The sequence below is a fragment of the Astyanax mexicanus genome, chromosome 12, assembly GCF_023375975.1.
Source record: "Astyanax mexicanus isolate ESR-SI-001 chromosome 12, AstMex3_surface, whole genome shotgun sequence".
NCBI classification, from domain to species: Eukaryota; Metazoa; Chordata; class Actinopteri; order Characiformes; family Acestrorhamphidae; genus Astyanax; species Astyanax mexicanus.
Window position 1 is genome coordinate 45,965,570 of NC_064419.1, and position 26,931 is coordinate 45,992,500.

The 26,931-nt window shown below is 36.7% G+C and overlaps 2 protein-coding genes across 9 annotated transcripts in view; both read right to left on the reverse strand.

Annotated features, from left to right (window-relative positions):
* The window catches only part of agbl4 (AGBL carboxypeptidase 4), a 678,742-nt gene that overhangs the window by 402,372 nt on the left and 249,439 nt on the right, over window positions 1-26,931 (reverse strand). The window lies entirely within an intron of this gene.
* LOC111192707 (histone-lysine N-methyltransferase SETD5) lies at window positions 4,327-17,150 on the reverse strand. 8 transcript variants are annotated; one of them, XM_049486045.1, is made up of 15 exons: window positions 16,672-17,150; window positions 16,416-16,578; window positions 16,113-16,305; window positions 15,938-15,997; window positions 15,326-15,397; window positions 15,120-15,227; window positions 13,094-13,153; window positions 12,480-12,551; window positions 12,274-12,381; window positions 11,816-11,875; window positions 11,205-11,310; window positions 8,183-10,953; window positions 5,512-5,550; window positions 4,730-4,780; window positions 4,327-4,574 (listed from the first exon to the last, which is right to left on the reverse strand). In XM_049486045.1, the coding sequence occupies exons 1-12, from the start codon at window positions 16,823-16,825 to the stop codon at window positions 10,859-10,861; spliced, it is 1,251 nt and encodes a 416-aa protein (XP_049342002.1). In that variant the 5' UTR covers window positions 16,826-17,150; the 3' UTR covers window positions 4,327-4,574; window positions 4,730-4,780; window positions 5,512-5,550; window positions 8,183-10,858. The 8 variants fall into 8 exon arrangements, with proteins under 8 accessions (XP_049342002.1, XP_049342008.1, XP_049342004.1 ...); XM_049486051.1 differs by lacking the exon at window positions 16,672-17,150 and having other exon boundaries at window positions 16,416-16,591; XM_049486047.1 differs by lacking the exons at window positions 15,120-15,227; window positions 15,326-15,397; window positions 15,938-15,997.

The window sequence follows — 26,931 nt, forward strand, 5'->3', positions numbered from 1 at the left end:
ATTGGAATTCACAATTCTACTTAGAAACCCAGATGGAAAGTATTTGGCAGCCTCACCTCTCCTGAACTCAGTCAGAAACAGAGGATGTAATTGCCAGAGGATGTAATTTCGCTAAAATTCCCCACAGGCTATGGGAATTAAATCCTGAATGCTGCAAACTCGGCCAACTTTAAAACTGATCACAGTCGCATTGTTTCAGAGTTTTTAACTACATCTTACTTTTCTGTCCACCTGTTTCTCTAACAGTGGAGTAAATTAGAACATACATGAATCAGAGACAGGAACTTGAGTTAACAACTCAAATTTGAGTCACGATTACGTTGCATACAAATAGACTTCAGATTTGACAGGAAATTTAAAATCCTGGCATTTAATAGAACAAAAATGTATTAAAAATGTGGGCAATGATTTCAAAGACACTGAATCTGGATATACAACTCTGGGAAAAAAAGAGACCAACTAACGACGTTTTTCTTGATTTTGGATGATCACCAAGCTGAACTGCTTGAATTTTGCACCTGGAGTGGCATAAATTTATCCAAAAGCAGTGTGTAAGACTGGTGGAGAAGAACATGCCATTATGTGATTTAAAACCAGGGTTACTTAATCAAATATTGATTTCTGAACCCTTAAAATTTTATGAATATGTTTTCTTTGCATTATTTGAGGTCTGAAAGTTCTGTATCTTTTTGTTATTTCAGACATTTCTCATTTTCTGTAAATAAATGTTCTAAATTACAATATTTTTTGTTGGAATTTGGGAGAAATATTTTCCGTAGTTTATCGAATAAAACAACAATGTTCATTTTACTCAAACATAAACCTATAAATAGTAAAATCTCAGAAACTGAAGTGCTCTCGTAATTTTTTCCAGAGCTGTATCATGCTCATAAATGAGCAGGAGTTTCACATAGTGCGAACATTGCATTTTAGTTTTTTTTTTTATCTTTTTAAAACCTGAATGGTATATATGAATATATGATAGTCCAGGATAGTCTCATTCTCAGCAGACAGCTCATCACTGTCAATGGAACATTTCATAAAGTCTCGTGGAACTACTGCTCATGACTTTCCAATAAAAATCCTTTCTGTCTGTACAACATGACTTGTAGAAATGAACTGTATAATCTTCATATCTTAGGAAGTGGATGTGACCCTCTAACCCAGGCTTTTATTCTATTTGAGTAATTCTAATGCACATTACAGCAAAAATTACCCAACTAAGTAGGTTGCCAAATGGGTTAGTGGTCTAAAATGCTACCACTATGATTGGGAGATTGCTGGTTCTAATCCTGGGCATGCCGCTTGCCATCAGCTGCCGGAGCCCTGAGAGAGCACAATAGAGGCCTTGTTTTCTCTGGGTGGGTACAGTAGATGGCACTCTTTCTTTCCCCTCATCACTCCTAGGGTGATGTGGATCAGCACGAGGCTGCGTCTGTGAGCTGATGTATCAGAACTGAGTCGCTGTGCTTTCCTCCAAGCATTAGCGCTGTGATGCTACTCGGCAATGCTACAGCATCAGCAGTAGTTCAAAAAGAGGCGGAGCCTGACTTCACATGTATCGGAGGAGGCGTGTGCTAGTCTTCACCTGACTGGTACTGTACATATTTGCTTTAACTCTTTTATAGCAATAAATATAATATTTTAAAAGGGTATCAGTGCTTCTTCACAGCTTCAGAAACCGTGTTCTTGCATGTAAAACTATAAATAAGAGGAAGCTGCTACTTAGCCCTCCTTTCAGGAGCTGCAGTGTACGGGTATTACCTGTCATTGTGTGTGATGTGCTGGATTCGGTTTTCCTCAGAAAAAAAGAGAAAGGGATGGAGGAGAAAGATCACTTTAAAGCTGGGAGGGGACAAAAACTCAGCGGTCACTTCAGCCGTGCTGCAAGAAGCAATCAGTGAAAGAAAAAGAAACGGTCAAGAGGCTTTAGATACTCTATATCCTGCAATAAGCACCCCATCTCTATATGGAGAGAGATTGGGAGAATCGTAAGTCATCTGGATCAGCAGTGCTCTTTCTCTCTCTCTCTCTCTCTCTCGCGCTCTCTCTCTTCTGAAGGAGAATGCTAAAATCCTTCAGACTGCCAGAGAGCCCAGACTTGCCCCATCCACCCACTCCAGAGCAGCAAGTCAGTGCTTCCATCCACTTAACTCCAGAACAGACCAGAGCAGCAGAGCCAGACCTCAGCATCTCTAACAAAGATAAAATGACCACAAGACTAAGAATGACCTCCTGCTATTCACCATAGAATTTCCTTCTTTTGCTTAAGTTCTACATTTTCAAACTCAAAGAAAAAAGGCTAAAATGCTACAGGTGCACCTCTCAAAACATTAGAAACATACCATTGAAAAGTAAAATTTTATTTCAGTAATTCAAAATTCTGTTAAAATTGTGAAACTCAAATATTATATAGATGTATTTCCCACAGAGAGTGATCTATTTTAAGCATTTATTTATTTTATTGTTGGTGATTATTATGGCTTACAGCCAATGAAAACCCCAAAAACTAAAATATTATATAAAACCAATTAATACTTTTGGCAGTATGGTGTCACGATCTCATCCTGTCTCTGTGTATTTAAGCCCCTGTGTTTTTCAGTGTAGTTTGTTGGTTCTTGTACATTTTCAGGTTGGTTAGGCTGCTGTTTCTTGTCTCAGGTTATTTCTTGTTTTTGTTAGTTAGTCTTGTTTGTTTTTTCATCCTTATTCCTGTTTCATTAAAGTTTATATATGTATATTACTTGCAATTGTGTTCGCTCTACGGGCAGTGTGCCAAGTCCTTCTGGAAAATGAAATCCGTATCTCCATAAAAGATTTTGTGGGAGAACACTGTACTGACTTTGGACTTGATACAAGTGACTTGACACAGTGGATCAACATCATGTCATCTGCTGGTGTTGACTTGTTTGCTACTTAATTTTAATTTAACCCTTTAATGTTAAATTAATTTGGCCAGTAAATGTGGCTACAAGTGTAGGTGATAAAAAATCTTTTTTATCATAAGTAAAATATAATAAAAATGTTGAGGGCTTTGGAGACACTTCTAAAGGACACTTGGAGTAGATGTCTATTCACCTTCTACTCCAATTAATAATTTTGGATCAGTAAGAGGAATCAATCTCACATTTCTAAATTTGAAAAAAGATATAAAAACTAGACAACTGTAATGAAATGAAATGTTTGGTGAGTATTAAAGTAAAGTTTAGGAAAGCACAAGTTATATGATTTGCAGATTTACATCAAAATGATTAAATATGTTCTATTATAATTACAATTATGATTTACAATACATTTTCTCATCAAACAAGAAATTTGTTCATGTTATGCTTAAATAGAAATCCTCTAAATATATGCATGTAATATCAGACACATTTCAGGGATCAATCTTGAAACAATATTTTCTGTAGCACATCTAACTTCTTTTTTTTTATATCTGTGAAACATGGCTGCTTTAAACAAACCAAACTAACACTACACACCAGCAGACCTGAGAGTCTGGAGATAAGACAGAAGGTGTGAAGAAGGTAAGGAAGCGATGGAGAAGTGTCAAAAGTAGAGAAAAACACAAGAAAAAGGAAAAAAGAAAAGGTAAAAGTCAGACTCTGAGGCTCAGCTTATCAGCAGCCATAACCTGCATCCTCATACCTGCCATCAACACCTCCCTCCATCAGGTCTAATTACCACCCCTCAAGCCTGGTCTCTCTACACACACACACACACACACATACGGGTTTTTAAGTCTTATGAGGACTTTCCCTGCCAAACCAATTGAAACGTGGTTTAAGGGGACCCACCTTTCCCTTTGCTGTAGAGAGATGCTGGTAAGATTAAAAATATACATTTTCTCTGCAGAATGCAGATATCACCTTAGTTCTTCTCTACACAAACTGGAACTCTTTATATTCCAACCTGACAAAATACTTGCATATGAAGACATGCTGATAATCTCCCGCCTATGGCTAGAAAGAGGTTTGCAAGGACATACCAGTTTTACCAGGACACTTGATTAACAATACACAAAAACTACAATTTCAATGTATTGTTGGGACAGCAATGATTTACTGGTACTTGAATACACACAAATATACACATGACTGCAGGTCCTTGTAAACAATGATATTGGGACATGTTCTACCTGCTTGTGTTCAACAGTACCAGTTTAACATCAGAAACAAATCAGAAATAACATTTCTAGTTACTCTGCTGCAGGAAAAAAAATAAATTACTATTTCCTTGATTATGAAAAGAAGTAAACAGATAAACATAAATGACATGTCCCTAAACAAACAAAAAAAAAGAAGAACATGAACTCACATGTCCCTAAACAAAATATATTTAGCTTGACTGCATTTTTCTTTTATTGGTGATTCCTCGATTTCTAACGAAATCTCTTATATTTTGTGCTGTTCGACCGGCAAGCACAGGGTCTTCAGCATCCTTGCACTGCTGACATTCTGCCATGGTTGCCAGATTTCCCTTGGTTATGTGAGGCTTGAAATGCTTCATCACAGCCATCACCTCTTGCTTTGACCACAGCGTTCTTGTCCTCTTCCTGGGGTTTTTAGCACTTGCTGAAATATGATCATTGGATCAAAGAATTGTTTTAATGATAGTAGAAGAACTAAAGACTATTATGAAGGGAAAATAAAAAAACACAGTACTACATCTCTACTGTAAGCACAGGAGAAACAAGGATCATTGTTAATATAACTCAAACAAAAAATACCATTAGACCCTCCAGCAGCACTGTTTGAATCCGTCTGGGTCTTCTGTATCTCTATAAAAACAAAAAATATATATAATTAAGTAGCTTTAAAAGGCTGCATTAAAAATGTGTTAACATGCACTTCAATTACAAATACAGCAGAACATCAGTTTGTCAGTAATCCAATTAATATGTTTACACACAATTGAGTAATCAGATAACGTGCACAGGTCAAAAATCTGATTTTTTGTTGTGTTAACCAGCCAATAACCTCACAGGGTAAAAACAAAATTTAGAGAATACTTCAGTTAAAGGGACACTATGTAGGATTTTCTTGATTATTCATATATATATATATTTTAAGAGAACATTTTACAACTTCAAAACCACTGTTCCACTCCATTGAGGTGTAATATGCAGAAACAATCCCTCTCATGTCTGATCTGATCTCCACTGTGTTGAAACAAGACTATGTTAATTATTGTCGGGGCTCTCAGAACGTACATAGCCTTGTTTTAACACAGTGCAACCCAGATCAGTCACGAGAGGAATGTTATTCTGCCTATTACACCTCAATGAAGTGGAACAGTGACTTTGAAGTTGTAAATTTACTTCTTAAAAAAAATATGAATAATTAAGAAAATCCTACATAGTGTCCCTTTAATTGAAAAATACAAAGCTAAAATTAAAAAATGTCTTAATCTAAATACTTTCCCTTTATTCTAAAACTGCATTTATCTACTTCAAGCACAGTAAACAAAAAAAAGTTGCTAATATGTTTCAGTCAAACAAAAAACACCCACCAGCAATGCTGCTTGCATCTGGCTGGGTCTTCTGTGTCTCTAAAAAAACAGAACATTAAATTATAATACAACATTATCTGGAGACTGCCATATAAAATGTTTACTTGCACTTTATAATAATAATACAATTACTGCAGAACGGTATGTTCTACTAATGTTCTGAACATTAGAGCTGCTGAAATGGTTTTGCACCCTCATCCTAACTTGTCTTACCACAACTCTATCACAGAGCTCTTTAAAAAGCAACTTTCTAACCATGGTGTGACCATGCACTACTAGCAGTGAACTGATCCAGGAACAGCTGGTTTTATTCTGATTTTCAGGGTATAATAATAATGTGGGTATAAAGGATTTCAATAGGGTAATAATACTTTCTATAGGCACTTCTATAGAGACTTCTGTAGAGACTGGTTTTTATCTAGGGGTTTCAGAGTAAATGGGACTGAATACCTGCACATACAGTGGTATGAAAAAGTTTGGGCACCCCTGATCATTTTCATGATTTTCCTTTATAAATCATTGGTTGTTCAGATCAGCAATTTTAGTTAAATATATCATACAGCAGACACATACAGTCATATTTGAGAAGTGAAATGAAGTTTATAAGATTTACAGAAAGTGTGCAATAATTATTTATACAAAATGAGTCAGGTGCATAAATTTGGGCACCCTTGTTGTTTTATTGATTTTAATACCTTTAGCACTAATTATTGGAAAACAAAATTTGTTTTGAAAGCTCATTGACCCTTGACCTACACCTACACAGGTGAATCCAATTATGAGAAAGGGTTAAAGTAGCCAATTGCAAGTTTTTTTACCCCTTTGCATCTTTTCTGAAGAGTGGCAACATGAGAGCCTCATAACAACTCTCAAATGACCTGAACATTTTGGTTTAAGCTATTTTCGATATTTAAGCTGTCAGTTTCTACTGTGAGGAACATAGTGAGGAAATGGAAGACCACAGACACAGTTCTTATTAAGGCCTGAAGTGGAAGCTAAGAAAAATCTGAGATAGACAGATATGAGGCAGAGGCGAAGGATGGTGAGAACAGGCATAGTTAACCCACAGATCAGCTCCAAAGACCTATAACATAATCTCGCTGCCGATGGTGCCAATGTGCATCATTCAACTATTCAGCGCACTTTAGCTGTATGGGAGAGTAATGCTGAAGAAACTTTTTATGCACGCACACCACAAACAGAGTCCCTTGAGGTATCCTAAAGCACATTTGGACAAGCCAGTTTAATTTTGGAATAAGGTGCTGTGGACTAATGAAACCAAAATTGAGTTATTTGCTACCCACAGTAACATTTGGTGGTGGTTCCATCATGCTTTGGGGCTGTGTGGCCATTGCAGGTACTGGGAATCTTGTTAAAGTTGAGGGTCGCATGGATTCCAGTCAATATCAGCAAATTCTTAAGAACAACGTTCAAGAATCAGTGACAAAGTTAAGGTTGCGCCGGGGCTGGATACTTCAACAAGACAACGAATCTAAACACTGCTCAAAATCTACTAAGGCATTTATGCAGAGGAACAAGTACAATATTCTGTAATGGCAATCTCAGTCCCCAGACCTGAAATTATTGAAAATCTGTGGTGTGATTTAAAGCGGGCTGTCCATGTTCGAAAACCATCAAACCTGACTGAACTGGAGATGTTTTGTAAAGAAGAATGGTCCAGTGTTCTCATTGGAAGCTATAGAAAACGTATAGAGGATGTTATTTCTGCAAAAGGACGATCTACTAAATATTTATGTTATTTTCCTGTTGAGGTGCCCAACTTTATGCACCTGCCTAATTTTGTATAAATAATTATTGCACACTTTCTGTAAATCCTATAAACTTCATTTCACTTCTTAACTATCACTGTATTTGTCTGCTATATGATATATTTCACTAAAATTGCTGATCCAAACAACCAGTGATTTATAAAGGAAAATCATAAAAATTATCAGGGGTGCCCAAACTTTTTCATACCACTGTAACACTTTTCAGATTTTTATTTAATTAAGATAAACAAAAAAAACATGCTTCATTTTTGATCCAATTTACAATTATGTGCCACAGTGCTGGTCCATCAATACAAATACAAGGCACTGTATATTGATTACATGACTACTTGAATAACCAGATAACCACAGAATCATAATCAGATTATAAAGTGTATTTAAATTATCAAAATAAAAGCTATTAAGAATATAAAATACAAAAATATATCCAGTACTGCATATCTCTACTGCAGGCACAGGAAACAAAATAAGGATCAGTAAAATACCTCAACACTTGATAGTATAATTTAATAAGTTTATTTTACAGAACTTTTTTACAGTATTTCTGTTATATTCACTTTACTTTCACAATGTATTTTAAGCATATTTTACTACTCCTATATAGTAGTAGTGTACTAAAACTGTACGTACAGTAGAAGTATATGGAACACATAAAATTACTTGTTTTATATGAATTATATATTTTTATTTAATTTCAAGTCCAATTTAAGTCCACTTGTCATATAGTTGAACACTAAAATCTTTGTTTGGATTCCATATTTCTTCATACAACCCCGTTAATCAGGTCCAAAAAGGGCCAAGTGGGCAAAGATTACTATGTAAATGATACCATAAATTAAAAGAGAAGCATTATCATGGATATTTAATACTAGAATTCTTACCAGTCTGTCTTGGGGCACTCATGGCATCATCTGCAGCATCATTATCAGGTTCACTGCCATCGCTGTCATCAGTTGGGTTAATCTCATCTTAGAAATAAAAGCAAGTTTAATTGAATAGGTAAAAAACTTTAGCCTTTTAAAAGGACATCATTTGTAACAAACAAAGCTAAATGTTATGCCGCTAGATCAAAACACTGCATTCCCAAATTGTATTTAAGTCTAACAAATGGAACAGTTTTATTCAAACTAATTTTTGATTTTTTCTTTTGATTGAAAGTGTTATTTATAGGAAAGAAAGGTTTGGTCCCACTGCCATTCTCTACTACCAAGCTTACTAGAAAACATTTAAATGTGCCCCACCTTAAGGTACTGCCAAAATGCACTTGTAAATGCATACCTTCAATCTCAATGTCATCAAGTGATTTGCCCTGCAGATCGGGAAGACATCCTTTTTCCATAGCCAGCAGGAGTTTTGATATCTTAGCCAGCTGAGTTGTTGCTTCGGGGAGTCTATAGTACTCCCGGTGTACACGAATGTCATGTCCCAAGAAGTCTGCAACTTGATCCAATTCATTGTTTTTCAGATTGAGGACTTGTGAGAGAGTAGCCACATGTTTCCGCAAGTGTGTTGATCGGAGATGTTCCGGATTTTGTGCACCACACTGAACTGCATAAATCCTCAGACAGTCCTGGCCTCTGTAATAACTTTGACAGCTGGGTCTGGCGAACAAGAAGTTGTTTGCATCTGGAATTCCACATTGTAGTCTTGAGCTGACCAAAAGTGTCAGAGCATCAACCATGCTTGGTGTGAGAAGGACAGCGACCTTTCTGCCTCTTTTACCTTTGATCTCAACTCTGCAGAAATGACTGCAAAGTTTCTTTTCGAAATTGGAAAGGCCAAATGCAACATCTTCATGCAGAAGAGTCTTATCCCTGTCTTGAAAGCATTTAAGATGCATTTTTGAGACCTCTCCAGCACGTCTCCGGTTAAAAACAATGATCCTTGCAAGTGTAGATTTGGCAAGCTCAGCATAGCTTTGCGGTGAGGGTGTCTTCCTCAGATTTTCAGATGCTGCATCTGCAGCTGTCTCCAGATGTTTATGAAGAAGCTGAACATCTTGGGTGAAAGGCAGTGTTGATGGCTTGTTGAATCTTGCTTCACTCAGTGTCCCTAAAGCCCTGTGTGAAACAAGCTCTGACCATTTAGTGGTATAAAGTTTTTTAAATGTCTCCGTTGACTTGATCAACTCTTCATCTTCTGCCATAAGGGCCCTACAGTGAATGATCTCACAGACCTTCTGCAATGTGTGCCCCAGTTTCAGAGCTAGACTTGGTGTTTGGTAGCAGTTCATTTCTTCATCATAGCCTGACACCTTCTTAACTGCTTCAATAACTTTTGAAAAATTGGCAGGTTTTACAGCCTCTTCTAGGCTGTAGACAGAAGACTCGCTGCGCAAAGTCAGCAAAAACCTTCCAATTTCACGGAGTTTCTGCCTAATGTACTCAAATTTGGTTGGGTCATTCCCATGTTTGTTGAAGAAAGACTGTGCTAGCTGCAGAATGCAAAAGTCATTGCGCACAACAGATGCAATCACATCTTGCTTCATTGCACTTAAAAGCTTCCAAACCCCTTGGGATATTTGTTGTGAAACTGTAGACTCTGCCAGAGTAGCCAGACCCAGAACCCTGGTTCTTCCTTTCTCTGCGTTTACAGTTCCAGGCTTTGAAGAACATCGTTTTACATGCCTCCATAGGTCTTTGCGCACAAACATCCCTTTGCAATGCATGCAGTGCACAAATTGTTTCGAGTCACAGGCTCTGTTTGGTCTTCTTTTTACTTTGAGCGAGCCACTTCCTTTCTGTAAAACATTTGAATTATGCTGATAGTTTCCCTTGTTCCTAATTTTTTCCAGTAATGTTTTACGTTCTTTTGAATGCTTTGGAAATGACAAAGCCTTTGCAACTTCAACTTCTGCCATGTGGGTCTTCAAGTGACGAGCAATTTTTGACTGTGGTTTTCCACAAATGTAACAGTAGTTCTTCTTGTTTTCAGAACAAGAAATTTCAGATGACTGAAGACAATCAGCAACAGCTGTTGAACCCCCTTGTCCTGTCAGTGATGCATCTGGAAAATCTTCACACTCACTCTTGTGAGTGTCCACTGGTTCTGTTGTAGTTATTAACCTTAAACCCAAGCTGTTTGGTCTCCTGCCTGAAGCTGCAGCTTCTGAGGACAGTTTGCAATTAGAAAGAAGCTCAATCTGATCTTTATTTGAAAGTGTATCTTCTAATTCTGTAGAACTGTCTGATTCACCATGCGATTCTACACCTGAAACCTGCTCCTCATAGCAAAATAAATCAGCTTCTTTGTCTAGAGAAACACTTTCCATCGACTTTTCACTCTGTTTTCCACTGCATTTATTTTTTTGGTCTAACTTCAAACTGCCAGATTTGGTGAAGTTGGAGTGGACAGCTTTCACATTTTGCTTATTGACTTGGATTTTGTTTGGCCATTCTATTGGAGACTCCACTGCACTGTCTGATTCACTGTCTGAGTTGTCTGTCTCTGGCACATACTCTTCATCTGATTTATCCTCATCTGAACTTGAATCCCTTTCTCCCTGATACCAGAAAATAGAACATTACTATGTAACACTTGGCAATAAATGGCAACTCTTAAAAAACACGGAATATACATACCCATGACACTGAGACTTGGACATTCTTTTCCATTTTTGTAAAGCAGGTTTTGTGCCAGAAACAAGAGCAGACTACAAGAGAATCAACAAAATAATTCAGGAGATGAAAACTAATGTAGTCCACTGCTTTATACAAACTTAACACCGATTTTGTAAAACTGTACGTTTGTGACATTTAACACAACTCTGTTGTAAAGAACCAGGCCACATAACTGCCTAATATATAACCTTCCAGATTATGTAAAAAATGACAATGGCAAGTATATCACCTTAATCTGAAATAAAGATTTTAAGATTTTTGATACACTATGACTGTTACTGACCTTTACACTTTAGACCAATCCATTTGAGTGATGCAAAAGGTCCATCACATGCGACACATTTGTTCATGCTTGAAACAGTTGCAATGACTATCTTATGTTGACAGTCCTGGTAAAAAAAAAGAAACACTATTAAAAAAATGTTGTACTCCAAAATATGTAGATTGGACATTGTATGTCAACAGCTAAAACAGTTCAGAAATTTTACTTAATGGCAACATAGTTATATGATGGAAAAAATGTACTTGTATGCCAACATTTACCAAAATTATTAAAATAAGGTACACAGCACAAGCACAAGCACATTTTGTATAATTTTGTATCAAGCACATTCAATATCATTTATTTCAGGGTAAGCCAGGTAAAAATACCAACAGCTTTCCATAAGCAACTGTGCCACCTTGCTCATATTGAGCCACAAAAAAGGGCTCAATATGGTGGCATCTCAATATGATGAGGCAGGCAACAGCAAGCACAAAAATGTAAAATAAGTAACTGCAGGTTCTCATGCCTCAATTGGTCCAGCATAGTAATCACAAAACATGTTCTAACAGAATAAGTAGTATTATTTGACGAATGCTTAACACGAGACTGACTCCCAACTCCCAACGTACCTCAGATATTGTGTTGGATGTCTGCTCTTGGGGATGCAGTTGGTCTCTTTCATTGACTATCTGAAAGTATAAGTACAGGCAAACAATTCTATTAATAGAAACCAAGCACCAACATATTCTCTTGGTGTTCTTATTAGACATTATTCATCCAACACATACTAAAGCTGAACACAACCAGAACTACATGCATTGGTTAAATCATTTATTTAAATGGGTAATATAGGTGGTATTATATGATAAATGCTGGTTTATAATTGATGCATCACTACAGCTGCAACCATATGATTGGCTAAAATTATTTCAAACACAGAGACACACCCCCCACACAAAGTAGCTACATATATATCAGTGTCATAACATGGTATCATAATATAGTTATCATGACAGGCCTACAGGGCCCAAACATCAAGAATTACAGACACCTTACACATACTCACAGCACATTGTCTTTAACTTACCTCTTCTCCTTTACTTAGAGCCTGTAAATTTTGCGGCTGAGACTGTTGCTGGTCCTTCTTGGCCAGGATTGGGCTGGTTGTGACCAGATTTGTTCGCTCAGTAATGTTCTAAAAAAAAGTAGCATATGTAAAATTGTATTTATACCCATGGTCTGTTGACAGAATCTGTTAAACATGTTATAATAAAAAGATGAATAAAATTATACCGGTTCCATCTCTATAACAGGAGGCAGGGCAGGCACTATGACACTGTTAGAAGCTTCTTGTGCAGGAACAGCCTAACAGTGTCAGAAACAATATTTTACATTGCCATCATTGCTTGGTATCAATTCTATGTAGTTCTTTGTTGTTAATAAAATAAAATGTTGTAATAAAATGATGAACAAAACTGTTCAGGACATGCACTACAGCTTGTGAAACAGAAGTCCCTCGAGACCACACTTTTGTCATATGCTACACACACAGGCTGATATAAATATTCACTGAAAAATATCTGCAGAGATATCTGCAGAGCCCCTGTAAAGCATAGTGACCTTATAAAACAGGTCTGGCCACACACACACCCAGTAACACACAAACTCCCAGTAAACAATGCAGTCCTAGTAAGTACTTAAGTCCTCATGTAGAATGTTTCTGTCACACATGTTGATACACACAGACACTAACTGTGACTGCAAATCTGATGCATGTCCTTGTTGAACACACTGTACTCACAAGACAGGTCTAAGACATACACAGCTTAAATACACAGACTAGCTAAATTCAGTTAAAATGGGTGCCGGTTATTCTAAATAAATTATGTTCACACTTCCCAACGTACCTCAGATTTTGTGTTGGACGTCTGCTCTTGGGGATGCAGTTGGTCTCTTTCATTGACTATCTGAAAATATAAGTACAGGCAAACAATTCTATTAATAGAAACCAAGCACCAACATATTCTCTTGGTGTTCTTATTAGACATTATTCATCCAACACATACTAAAGCTGAACACAACCAGAACTACATGCATTGGTTAAATCATTTATTTAAATGGGTAATATAGGTGGTATTATATGATAAATGCTGGTTTATACTTGATGCATCACTACAGTTGCAACCATATGATTGGCTAAAATTATTTCAAACACAGAGACACACCCCCCACACAAATTAGCTGCATATACAGTCATGGCGGAAAGTGTTGGCACCTCAAATTATTTCTCCCAGAAAATGATTGCAATTACACGTTTTGTTATACATATGTTTATTTCCTTTGTGTGTATTGGAACAACACAAAAAACAGAGGGAGAAAATGTGAATTCGACCTAATTTTACACAAAACTCCAAAAATGGGCCGGACAAAATTGTTGGCACCCTTTCAAACTTGAGGGTAAATAACTTTGTTTGAAGCATGTGATGCTCATTCAAACTCACCTGTGATAAGTAACAGGTGTGGGCAATTTAAAAATCACACCTGAAACCAGATAAAAAGGAGAGAAGTTCTCAATCTTTGCATTGTGTGTCTGTGTGTATCACACTAAGCATGGAGAACAGAAAGAGGAAAAGAGAACTGTCTGAGGACTTGAGAACAAGGTTACAAGTGCATCTCCAGAGATCTTGATGATCCTTTGTCCACGGTGCACAACATAATCAAGAAGTTTACAACCCATGTCACTGTAGCTAATCTCCCTGGTAATGGATGGAGGAGAAAAATTGATGAAAGGTTGCAAGGCAGGATAGTCCGGATGGTGGATAAGCAGCCCCAATCAAGTTCCAAAGAAATTCAAGCTATTCTGCAGGTGCAGGGTGCATCAGTGTCAGCTCGAACTACCGGTTGAATTTGAATGAAATGAAACGCTATGTCAGGGGACCCAGGAGGACCCCACTGCTGACACAGGGACATAAAAAATCTAGACTGCAGTTTGCCAAAATGTACGTAAGCCAAAATCATTCTGGGAAAACGTCTTGTGGACAGATGAGACCAAGATAGAGCTGTTTGGAAAAGCAACTCATTCTACTATTTGCCGAAAACAGAAAGAAAAGAAAACAGTATCTACAGTCAAATATGGTGGTGGTACAAAGCTGTTTTGGGGTTGTTTTGCTGCCTCTGGAACTGGGTGCCTTGACTGTGTGCAAGGCATCATGAAATCTGAAGGTTACCAAAGGATTTTGGGTCACAATGTAGGGCCCAGTGTCAGAAAGCTGGGTTTGCGTCCTAGGTAAATGGGTCTTCCAACAGGACAATGACCCCAAACATACCCCAAAAACCCAGAAATGGATGCAAACAAAGTGCTGGAGAGTTCTAAATTGGCCAGCAATGAGTCCGGATCTAAATCCCATTGAATACCTTTGAAGAGATCTTAAAATTGCTGTTGGGAGAAGACACCCTTCAAATATGAGAGACTTGGAGCAGTTTGCAAAAGAAGAGTGGTCCAAAATTCCAGTTGAGAGGTGTAAGAAGCTTGTTGATGGTTATAGGAAGCGATTGATTTCAGTTATGTTTTCCAAAGGGTGTGCAACCAAATATAAATTTGAGGGTGCCAACAATTTTGTCCGGCCCATTTTTGGTGTTTTGTGTGAAATGATGTCAAATTTGCCTTTTCTTCCTCTGTTTTTTGTGTTGTTCCAATACACACAAAGGAAATAAACATGTGTATAACAAAACACGTGTAATTGCAATAATTTTCTGGGATAAATACTTCATTTTCTGGAAAAAATTCAGGGGCGCCAACACTTTCGGCCATGACTGTATATCAGTGTCATAACATGGTATCATACTATAGTTATCATGACAGGCCTACAGGGCCCAAACATCAAGAATTACAGACACCTTACACATACTCACAGCACATTGTCTTTAACTTACCTCTTCTCCTTTACTTAGAGCCTGTAAATTTTGCGGCTGAGACTGTTGCTGGTCCTTCTTGGCCAGGATTGGGCTGGTTGTGACCAGATTTGTTCGCTCAGTAATGTTCTAAAAAAAAGTAGCATATGTAAAATTGTATTTATACCCATGGTCTGTTGACAGAATCTGTTAAACATGTTATAATAAAAAGATGAATAAAATTATACCGGTTCCATCTCTATAACAGGAGGCAGGGCAGGCACTATGACACTGTTAGAAGCTTCTTGTGCAGGAACAGCCTAACAGTGTCAGAAACAATATTTTACATTGCCATCATTGCTTGGTATCAATTCTATGTAGTTCTTTGTTGTTAATAAAATAAAATGTTGTAATAAAATGATGAACAAAACTGTTCAGGACATGCACTACAGCTTGTGAAACAGAAGTCCCTCGAGACCACACTTTTGTCATATGCTACACACACAGGCTGATATAAATATTCACTGAAAAATATCTGCAGAGATATCTGCAGAGCCCCTGTAAAGCATAGTGACCTTATAAAACAGGTCTGGCCACACACACCCAGTAACACACAAACTCCCAGTAAACAATGCAGTCCTAGTAAGTACTTAAGTCCTCATGTAGAATGTTTCTGTCACACATGTTGATACACACAGACACTAACTGTGACTGCAAATCTGATGCATGTCCTTGTTGAACACACTGTACTCACAAGACAGGTCTAAGACATACACAGCTTAAATACACAGACTAGCTAAATTCAGTTAAAATGGGTGCCGGTTATTCTAAATAAATTATGTTCACACTTCCCAACGTACCTCAGATTTTGTGTTGGACGTCTGCTCTTGGGGATGCAGTTGGTCTCTTTCATTGACTATCTGAAAATGTAAGTATTCAGGCTTCAGATAAAAACAAAATCAATCAGAGCAAAATGCAATTATTACATTACATCTACATTTTTTTAGTTTTCAATGTACATTATTCTGAAAATACCTTGCATCTCCATGGCCACTCAGAGTCACCGTAATTGTATGTAATCTCTTCTCCAGGATTTATGCTTCTTGTTGCAAATAAACACAGATGGGGTTTCCCCCCTGTTGTGATTGTTCTCATTTTGCTGTTTGGGTTAAGATGATCATCATTTACAAGTCTCCCCAGAGAGCCATCATCCAGAGAAGCATCAACACTGAAAATATGAATTAGAACAGATTATTTTAGCATTAGAATAAAACACTTTCAACCCCAAAATGATCACTTTGCTATGTTCTTAATTCTTATACAAAAAAAAATACATACCAAAAGAGCTTTCCATTGTAGCGGAATTCAAACATGAATACTTTCAGTGCATCATGATATAATTTCTGTCTGTTTTCAGATTCATGTTTGCTTATCAGGTCCCCTCTGTATTCAAATAAGAAATCTCCCTTATCAAAATGGACACAGCTGAATACCCCACGGCCTACAAAAAAGAGAACATGTTAGGCTAAGATGTTACAGTCCTGAAAGTTTGTGTTGCTAATTGCATATTTATTGACAAACTTTAAGTTCATACCTTTTTCTGAATTTATATATTTTACATCAAACCCGTCTTTGTCTTTACAAACAGATGTAAAATATGCTGCCTCCTCTTTTGGTTTTACTTTTTTCCTTCGCAGATTCATTGCTGCCATCCAACATAATGGTTCTCCTGTTCCTAACAAAAACATTTTATGTTATTTTTTAGCATAACTTTTTTATTAAATTGTTTATTTGATTAACTCTGTTATTAATATTAATTCAATTTTATTAAATGTAGTTTTTAATGATGTTTTTCATACAGGTGGTGATTGACACTCCTGCATAATAGCAAGACATTAATTGTCTGCAGTGTGCTGACAAGTGATGACCAGAAGAAATCTCATTTCCAGGACAGATGTTAAACAATATTTGTTTTTTATTATTTTTGGTAGCATTGATTAGTTATCTACAAGTAAAAACTAGCTCTCACCCAGCCATTGTAAAGACCATGAACAACAGAGAATGTCTCAACTTGCACTCACCTAGCCAGTTTAACCCCCCAAAAACAACAGAACATGGCTGATCTAAAAGTCATTTTCACAAACTAGCTAAACCCTATAAACAACAGCTTGTTTAGCTTGATAAAACAACACTGACCTAGTCCAACTGAATCGCATAAACAACAGAGAATAGCTAGCTAGACTTCCACTGACAGCCATTTTTAACCACCAAAACAAAAGTAAAATGCCTGAACTTTTACTTAGCCAAACTAGCAACAGCAAATAGCTAAAGGGACACTTAATCAGTCATTTTAAACATCATAAAAAAGGGAGAGTGTCTAGGACATGTACGAGAGCTTAATAAAAAGAAGTCCCTCGAGACCACAATTTTATTATATACTACACATAGTTAAAGCACAACAGAAAAAGACAAAAGCTAGCTAGCTAAATCACTGACTTAGTAAAATTAATTAAACCCCACAAACAGAGAACAGCTAGCTAGCTAAAGCACTGACTTAGTAAAATTAATTAAACCCCACAAACAGAGAACAGCTAGCTAGCTAAATCACTGACTTAGTAAAATTAATTAAACCCCACAAACAGAGAACAGCTAGCTAGCTAAATCACTGACTTAGTAAAATTAAGTAAACCCCACAAACAGAGAACAGCTAGCTAGCTAAAGCACTGACTTAGTAAAATTAAGTAAACCCCACAAACAGAGAACAGCTAGCTAGCTAAAGCACTGACTTAGTAAAATTAATTAAACCCCACAAACAGAGAACAGCTAGCTAGCTAAATCACTGACTTAGTAAAATTAAGTAAACCCCACAAACAGAGAACAGCTAGCTAGCTAAAGCACTGACTTAGTAAAATTAAGTAAACCCCACAAACAGAGAACAGCTAGCTAGCTAAAGCACTGACTTAGTAAAATTAATTAAACCCCACAGAGAACAGCTAGCTAGCTAGCTAAAGCACTGACTTAGTAAAATTAATTAAACCCCACAAACAGAGAACAGCTAGCTAGCTAGCTAAAGCACTGACTTAGTAAAATTAAGTAAACCCCACAAACAGAGAACAGCTAGCTAGCTAAATCACTGACTTAGTAAAATTAAGTAAACCCCACAAACAGAGAACAGCTAGCTAGCTAAAGCACTGACTTAGTAAAACTAACCCCTATAGACAACAAAAACATGGCTAAATAAGCACTCACCCGGCCATTTTAATCCCCCTAAACAACCTTCTAAAGACTACATATTTATTTTCTGCATTAAAATGTATGCACTGTGACAAAAAGCAGTTTAAATATGTTTAAAATCAATCTGTTTACCTGAATTTCCAGTCTGCTTCGATTTGCTTGCACTGTGCTGTGTCCTTGCCGTGTTGGTATGACTCACACTGATTGACGTAGCTCTCAGCCAATCACAGCTTGAGAAGCCAAAATTAAGCCCAGCCAATCAGGAATCAGCTAATTTTAACACAGAGGTCACACAGGTGCTGTTCCCACACCAGCCTACAGGGGCGCAAGACCCAATGTGGAGTTAACACTGTGTTAAGCCGTTTTTGGGGTTTTATGGTATAAAAGGACATTGCGCCAAAATTTGAACAAAAGTTTCCCGCACTTAGATAAGTGCATCTACAGTGCAGGAATTATGAGGACACCGGCCCTGTCCTCGTAAACCCAAATGTCCTCGTAATGTCGGTATGTAGTCAGGTGAAAAGTCCTGGTAAACCACAAAAACCAACGCACACACACACACACGTATAAACACACACATGTATACACACACAGTTTAATCTGATGTCTGTCTGTCTGTCTGTCTGTCTGTCTCTTAGAGAAGCCTAGAGCGGCATACAAGCCCCGGGCCTCATACACACACACACACACACACACACACACATACAAACACACACACACACACACACACACACACACACACACACACACACACACACACACACACACAGTCTCAGCCAGCACTGTGGAAGAACTGTTTCTGCAGATAGAGATAAAGGTTTCAACTCGCGGGTTAAAAGTGACTTTTCGACAGATAAATACAGCAAAGGCAATCTATTCTCTCTTCTTTTTTCCCCTCAAACTGTCTGTACCACTCTCTCTTTCTCTCTCTTTCTCTCTCTCTCTCTCTCTCTCTCCCTCTCTCTCTGGATCAGTCAGTGAAAGCTGCTCACGCTTCTGCTGCTTTATTTATTCCAGATCTGGGCTTGTCACAGAGAGATTACTACTTTTGAGGCCGAGGCGTTTTGTGGTGCTGATGGAAAGCGAATGGAGAAGAGAGAGAAGGTAGAGCGGAGAACAGAGCGCCGCTGAACGCTGCCCATACAAATCACAGCCCTAAAGAGAGCGAGCGGCTGATCTGAGCACCTTATCTCAGATCCGAGGACTGTTTTGTGGGCAGAAATGATACATTAACTCTCAGCCATCATCTCTGCACAGGAAGCAGCTGACTCCATACATACTCCATACATACACCCATATAAACATCCAATTTTGTGTTTGAAGCATTTCCATTGGTCCACTGGTAAAATTTGGTCAAAATTGTAAAAAAAAAAAAAAAGTTTCTACATGATAATGAAATTACATTTTCATTAGTACACAATAAATCAAATTGGCAACTAAGCATCAATTGACACTAGTTATGACATTATTAAACATATTATACATATTATTAATGCTTAAGAACATTGTAAATAATAATGATTTGACACATTAATTAAAATGCTTAATTATTAATAATGTATTTGATCTCTAGGCTTCATTCTGATTTGTTTTTTCACTAAGCCCAAACCAGAAATACATTTGCACGGTATATAAAATGTCATTTCTTTACAGATACTATAACGCCAACACAGTAAATTAAATTGGAAATACTTAACACTTACAATAATGGTCACAAAAAACAGTACTTATGACACTAGTACTTAGAGAGTACAGTACTTCAGACAGAATATATTATTACTATTCTGTTATTTTTAAGAAAGTTGTAAATAATAATGAATTGAGACATGAATAAAATATGTAATGATAAATAATAATATCTTAACTTGTGCCAATTAATAAATAGTTGATTAGTTAAAATTTATCATAATTACTGTTAACTAATGTACCTTTACTTAAAAATGTTACCATTACTTTTATACCAGAACTACACTACTGCACGTTTCTATTGGATGGAAATCTGAAATAAAGACATTTTAACTCTTTATTTTAAACTCTTTAAAGTTTAAAATAGTCTTTAAAGTTCAATTTAAAGTGTTTTTATATTTATATTCTTCTTATTCTTCTTCTTCTTGTTATTATTATTATTAACCCCAAAACAGAAATTAATTATTGCTTTATAAATACTATGAACTCAATATATTTAAGGTATTCTAGGTTTAATATACATCCAGTCCTGCATTTTAGGTCTTATTTTTTCTTTAAATACTTTTACAAGAAGGATAAAAAAAAGGAAAGAAATGGTGCATTATTATATTGGCCTGCTCATCATGCATGTTTTTTGTAAAATGTAAACAACAGCTGCTAACAATGGTAATACTGCACGGTTTAACATAAGGCTTCTGTTCTGCACATTAAAAAAAGCTGTATTTGTGAATGTAACTCTAATGTAACTCTATTGTAGCGCTTATATTAAAATAATAAATAGATAAATAATTATTTTATATATTATCAGCTGCTTTCAGTTAGTAATGAAGGCATTTCATGGAAGTTAAATTAAGACTGAGCATTTCCTCTGGTGGTTCATGACCTGTGTGAGATATTGTGACAGACTGAAGACGCTCTCCTGAACTGAATTATCCACTTTGTTACAGAAGAGCACGACCACATTAACTCCCTCACGCCTCGGAAACACTCACACTGACCTGGGTTCAGCTCTGTTTTACACACAGCCTTTTCAATGACATAAGGATCCTTCGCACATTCAGCAATTATCGGAAGTGTGTGTGTGTGTAAAGTGTGTGTGTGTGTAAAGTGTGCGCCCATATGAGTGCATGAGTAGATGAAGTAGTTGAAGGCCCTTCTTTGTGCCCACACTATGCATTTTTACACCTCTATAATTGGATGGAAAAGAGAATCAGCTCTGGCGTAACTGTGTGTGTTAATGCGAGCGAGTGAGTGAGTGTGAGTGAATAAATGAGTGTGTGTGTGTGTGTGAGGCCAGCGTGTGAGGCGTAATTAGAAAAAGGGTTGATCAGTTTGATGTCAGTAACTGGTGCATTTGTTGAGATAAGTGCTCTTCGCTGGTCAGTCTGCACATGTGGACGCCTCATCTGAAGGTCACATGCTCTGAATGGACACTGGCTCTATTGGCTGAAGGTCAATAGGGATGAAACGGCAGCGTTTAACGTCACAATGGCCGTAATGTGGATCGAAATCGAATAAACGCTCCAGAATGTCACAGCTCAGAGGCCTGTTATACTCAGAAGCGTATGGAAGCAGCCTGAGGTCCTCAATAGGAACCATTATGATTATGATTATCTCTTTCTAACTTTTTATAAAGAGTCATTTAGTCCTCTGACACAGGAACATGCATTTTAACCATAAATGCAGTGCATTAATATGTTAATTAATCTATTTTTAATCTAACAGAAGTTAAACAGCCCTATTTAGATTAGGGTGTTGGTGTCAATTAAGTGATAACTGCAAAACAACTGCAATATATACAAATAATAATGGAATATCATTGAGAATTTACTATATTTCAGTAATTATTATATCATATAGATGTATTGCACACAGAGTGATCTATTTTAAATTTAAATTAGGATATTATATAAGATCAATTGGTACTTTTGGTATCAGTGTGGGCAGTGTGCCAAGTCCTGCTGGAAAATGAAATCCACATCTCCATAAAAGTTGTCAGTAGCAGAGGGAAGCATGAAGTGCTGTAAGATTTTGTGGGAAAACAAAACTGCACTGACTTTAGACTTGATAATAAAACACAGTGGATCAACACCAGCAGATGACAGACATGTCTCTCCAAACCATCACTGATCATCAGTACATTTTACATTTCATTTAAAGTAAATCAAGGGAGCAGAGTCTGGAGAAAAAGTGGACAGACACAATCATAAAAGTTTTGGACTTTAAAGCGATAACCAGCCAAAATTACACATAAGTACAGATTACAATTTATAATGTATATTAATACACATGGCTATAAGAGTGTTTGTATAGGGCATATTCTGCTGAAAGGGTGTCATTTCTTTCCCCAGGAAATTACATTACATAAATGTGCACACAAAATAACATTTTATAACTAAGCATTTAGTCTTGTACATTGACCTAATTGCAAAAGTAAGATAAGTATTAAAAACTACTAATATTAACTATTATTAATAACTACTAACTACGAACTAATAACTACTTAGAACACTAAAAAATTGCATTTGTTACCTGTCCCCACTCTCTAACTATAAACTTTACTGTGAAATATAATTATTAAAATCCTTCAGGGATGTATTTTTTTTTTTTTGCATCATTTTGTGAATCCAAATCGCATCTATGCTCTGATTATGGTTTATAGGCCACTTGTTGAGAGTGTTGTCAGTTTTAACATTGTGTCTTGGCATCGTCTCAGTTACTTCCATCAGGAAGGAGACTAAAAGTTCTGAGAAGAATGGGTACAAAAATTGTCATTTGTTCCATCTGCTGTGGCTATTCTGAATAAGAACGTAAAACAATATTTTGTTATCTTTTGTATTTATTTATTCATTTACTTACTGTGTTTCTGTAATTTAATGTACTTGTCTGCCAGACTGTCAAAAGAGAATATTTAATTTAATGTAAATTTAATAGTCTTATCTTATCTTTATCTTATCTTATACCCATTTGGTTGAATAGTCTAATTCGTAGAACCAAATCAACAGCAAAAGACAAAACTTTCACCTATTTTTCTCAGGTAATGGGCAGTGTGACTGGCACCAGTTTGATAGCCAATTTTTAGGTATTTTTATGTTTTTTGCTAATGCTATGATAAAAACTAATTTCTGTAACTTCAACTCATTCCTGTTACTCAAAACATAAAAAGTAACAGGTATTGGTGCCAGTAACAGGAGTGAGTTCCAGTAACAGGAGTGAGGTCCAGTAACAGGAGTGAGTGCCATTGTGGACTTGCTTTTAAACATGCTTTTTAAATGTCACATGAGTTTTGTAACCATCTTCAGATTAGAAACCTTGTCAAAATTTAAGAAAACTGCCAGAGATTGACCAGTACATGTTTTTAAATAGTTAAATATATGTATTATTAGATTCAGAGTTAAAAATAAGAATAACAAGCAAATGGCACCCATTCGGTGGAATGGCCAATGGTCTAATAGACACACCATTCATAGAAGATCAACAGCAAAAATGAAACTTTTACTTATTTTTCTGGTAAATTAAACCATTCTCAGGTAATGGGCAGTGTGACTGGCACCAAAATGTTCTAGTGGAAGGTGTGTTGGGATCTGTGTGTTTGAGCGTTGAGTCTGAGTGTGCTGCTGGTGTCAGTTTGAGCTGAGATCCACTCTGCACACCTGAGGGAGCCGTGTAACATGTCTGGCTGAGTGTGAAATGTCTGGCGGTCTATTGTTTTCCACCAGCATCTCCATCTAATTGTCTTGTCCCATTAGGCGGCGGGCGAGGATGGTTGGAGGCAGACGGGCTGGTGTGGCAGACGCCTGCCGTGTGGCGGAGTGCCCTTGATTGACTCGTGACAGATGTCAGGGCTTCTGTTGAGCGGGCACACTCCGTCACGTAACCCCTGTTCCGCATGTCACAAATAACGCATGCTTGAACGTCCGCTAGAAGAAAGGAACGCGCACACACACACTTACACACACACACACTCCTCCATCCATCAGCAGCTTTTTTGCACAAAAACACCCGCACACACACACACGTACCCGCAGACACACACACAAAACCTTCCGAATCCATCAGTTCCCACCTATTACCCCTGACAGGCTTCACCTGCCCAAGCAGCATGGTCCATGCAAATCCAGCCTGGCATCTCCGCATCTGAAAGGCAAAGTATCGCTCTGATAGATACTGATAGGAGGTGAATGTGCACGCCTTCAACTTTCTTTCAAAGTTATCAAACAAAAAAAAAAAAGTGCACGAGCTACAGGGCATAACCGGAGAAAGCAATTATCTCAGTGTGCCAAACCAGCGAGGAGAAAACCTCACCGAGAATTAGACAGAAGCCATCAAACAAACCGTACAAACCATATAAACCATGCACGAAGTACACAGAAAACTACACATCAAACACACACAACACCACCTTATCCTCACATCTATCCATCCATCAGGTGCACACACTAAACACACCACTAAAAAAATAAGAATATACTCCACCTAGAGCGTTTCCTTCAAGCATGAGTTTGTTTTACGATGAAAGCTACTATTAGCATTAAAACTTCTTTTGAAATTCTTCAATAAGGAACACATATATAAAACACTGAAAAAAAAATCATATTATAATAAGTCATATTTTTGCTTTGATTCAGTTGTAAAGTTGTAAAGACAACATTTTAACAGGGCTATTATCAGATTTGTGTGCACTTAAGTGGCTTAATCAGTGTCTAGGTGAGATGAAACACCAAAAAAAAATCCTGGTGAATTTTTATTTGTGTAATTAACATTTTTTTACTCTAATTTAGTTTAGTTTAAACTTTAGTTTAATTTCTTTTAACAAGCTGGTAAATTCACCTAACATGATAATAATACTAGTTAATCTGACTAAAACACAAAAATCATTTTTCCTTGTGTTCTTACTTTACAATAGATTTAAATCAGATAATCACAGTGTTCTGTGTAGAATTGCTGTTTGGGATCATTGGAAATGATCATATTTAGGCATAAATGTGAATGGGGACGTAGTGTGGAATAATTTGATCGTGTCATCAATTGATCATTTACAAGATACCCAAAGTTGTCTTTATGTCTTTATAGAGAAAATCTATAATTATAATTATGGATCCTTTTTTCTTTTTTTGGGAAATGTCAGTTAATGCATATTTTCTGGTCTATTTTCATACATAAGGCGCACCTGATTATAAGGTGCATTTTAAGCAACACTAGTAAGGAACAGGGGTGTCACCATGTTTTCATTCTTATTCAGCAGGTCTCTCGCTTGGGTCTCGTAAATAAACAAAAAACATTTTCTTTCAAAGTCAAACAAGTGCTGGATATTAATCTACAAAGATTTCTCTCTTGAAAGCTGTTTATTTGGGTGAGTAAAGCACTTCCATTTATTTACTGTAAGCCTAGATTTCCAGTATTTTAGTGCAGTTAGCAGCAGCAGTAGCCAAGATTAGTAGCGCTTAGCGCTAGTAAATGCTGCTCTGAGTGTTCAGGTAAACAAGGGAGTTATCAGCTAGCAGTTCATCCCACGTAGCTTATTTTAACATGATTAACATGCAGAGTGCAGGCCGATTTACTCAGCTTTGAATGGTGAAAGAGCTAGTGCTGTGGTTAGCAGCTAATGCTAATACTGCTCCAGCCTCAGTGCTGGAGAAACTTCACTAAAATACAGCGTTATAAACATGTTTTAGTGGAGTGGCTTTGGAATTGGTAGAATTCATACATAAGGAGCACCAGATTATAAGACGCATTTAAGGATTTAAAATGCACCTTATAGTTTAAAAAATACGGTAGCAATTTTCTACCTCAATCATCATCAAATTATCATCAAACTATTAGGTATCAGATTTTGATTACGTGATGATTCGGGTTTTAATTTGTAGTTAATACAAAGACAGATTAATTTATATAAAGGCTATTTTATAGCAATACTATGACATTCTGATTCTGGAACAGTCTATAGCAGAGCTGTGAAATGCTACTTTAAATATAGTTAATAAACAGACAGACACTGGGTGATGGGTTTAAGGTCATACTGTATATGTTTATATTTACACATATGTATATGTATGTGTTTGTGTAGTTGTGCACATATGTTTGTGTGTAATTACAGTAATTACTGTGAAACCAAATAGTCCAAATAATCCAAAACATGCATCACATATTATAGAAGCTACAGGAACAGCTGACAGGTGCACAGTACGCTCAGTGCTGCTGGGAAGACTGGTGGAGTAATGTATATAGGGTACAATAGCTGCTGAATGGCCATATACTCTATAAAGGGTTTTATAAGGGTCCATATATATATAGAACAAAGATCAGAAACCCTCCACCACCATTACTCTCTACTCTCCATCTCTCCATTCAACAGCCAGATCCCTGTCCTTTAGTCCTTTAGTGCATTCGACCAATAATATAGACATGGAGACCAAAATATACATCACAGCAAACACCAGATAAATCGTTGTAAATAAAGAAAAATAGAAATATTGCTGACAAATGATCATTTGTAGTAAGTAATGCGTTATAAATGATGATGAAAAAAATTTACAGGAATTACTACCCTTCAATATGGCTGTACTGCACATGAACACTAGAAAAAATAGAAGAATTATGCAGTTTTTAGCACTTAACACTAAAATAATTTAACTCACCTCAGTAGCACTGTTTTATCGGGGAACTACAAATCTTAAAAAAACAACCATTCGACATTAAATTATTCAATGGTGCAATAAAAAAAAAATAATTCAGAATATATATTTTTTCTTCTCTCTAATTTTTACAAAAGTTGTTAAAAAATTACATTTCAAAATTTTTAAATCACAATATTTAGAAAAAAAAAACAGATCCAAAAATGTTATTCTCTCAAATTTAAAACTTAAAATTTAAATACAAATTCAGGCAAATTCAAACACTCTTTACACATTTAACCACATTTAATCACAGTGCC

Bases quoted from the DNA above. Each gene is read 5' to 3' on its own strand.
- LOC111192707 (XM_049486044.1), bottom strand. From the start codon at position 10,572: ATGGAAAGTGTTTCTCTAGACAAAGAAGCTGATTTATTTTGCTATGAG.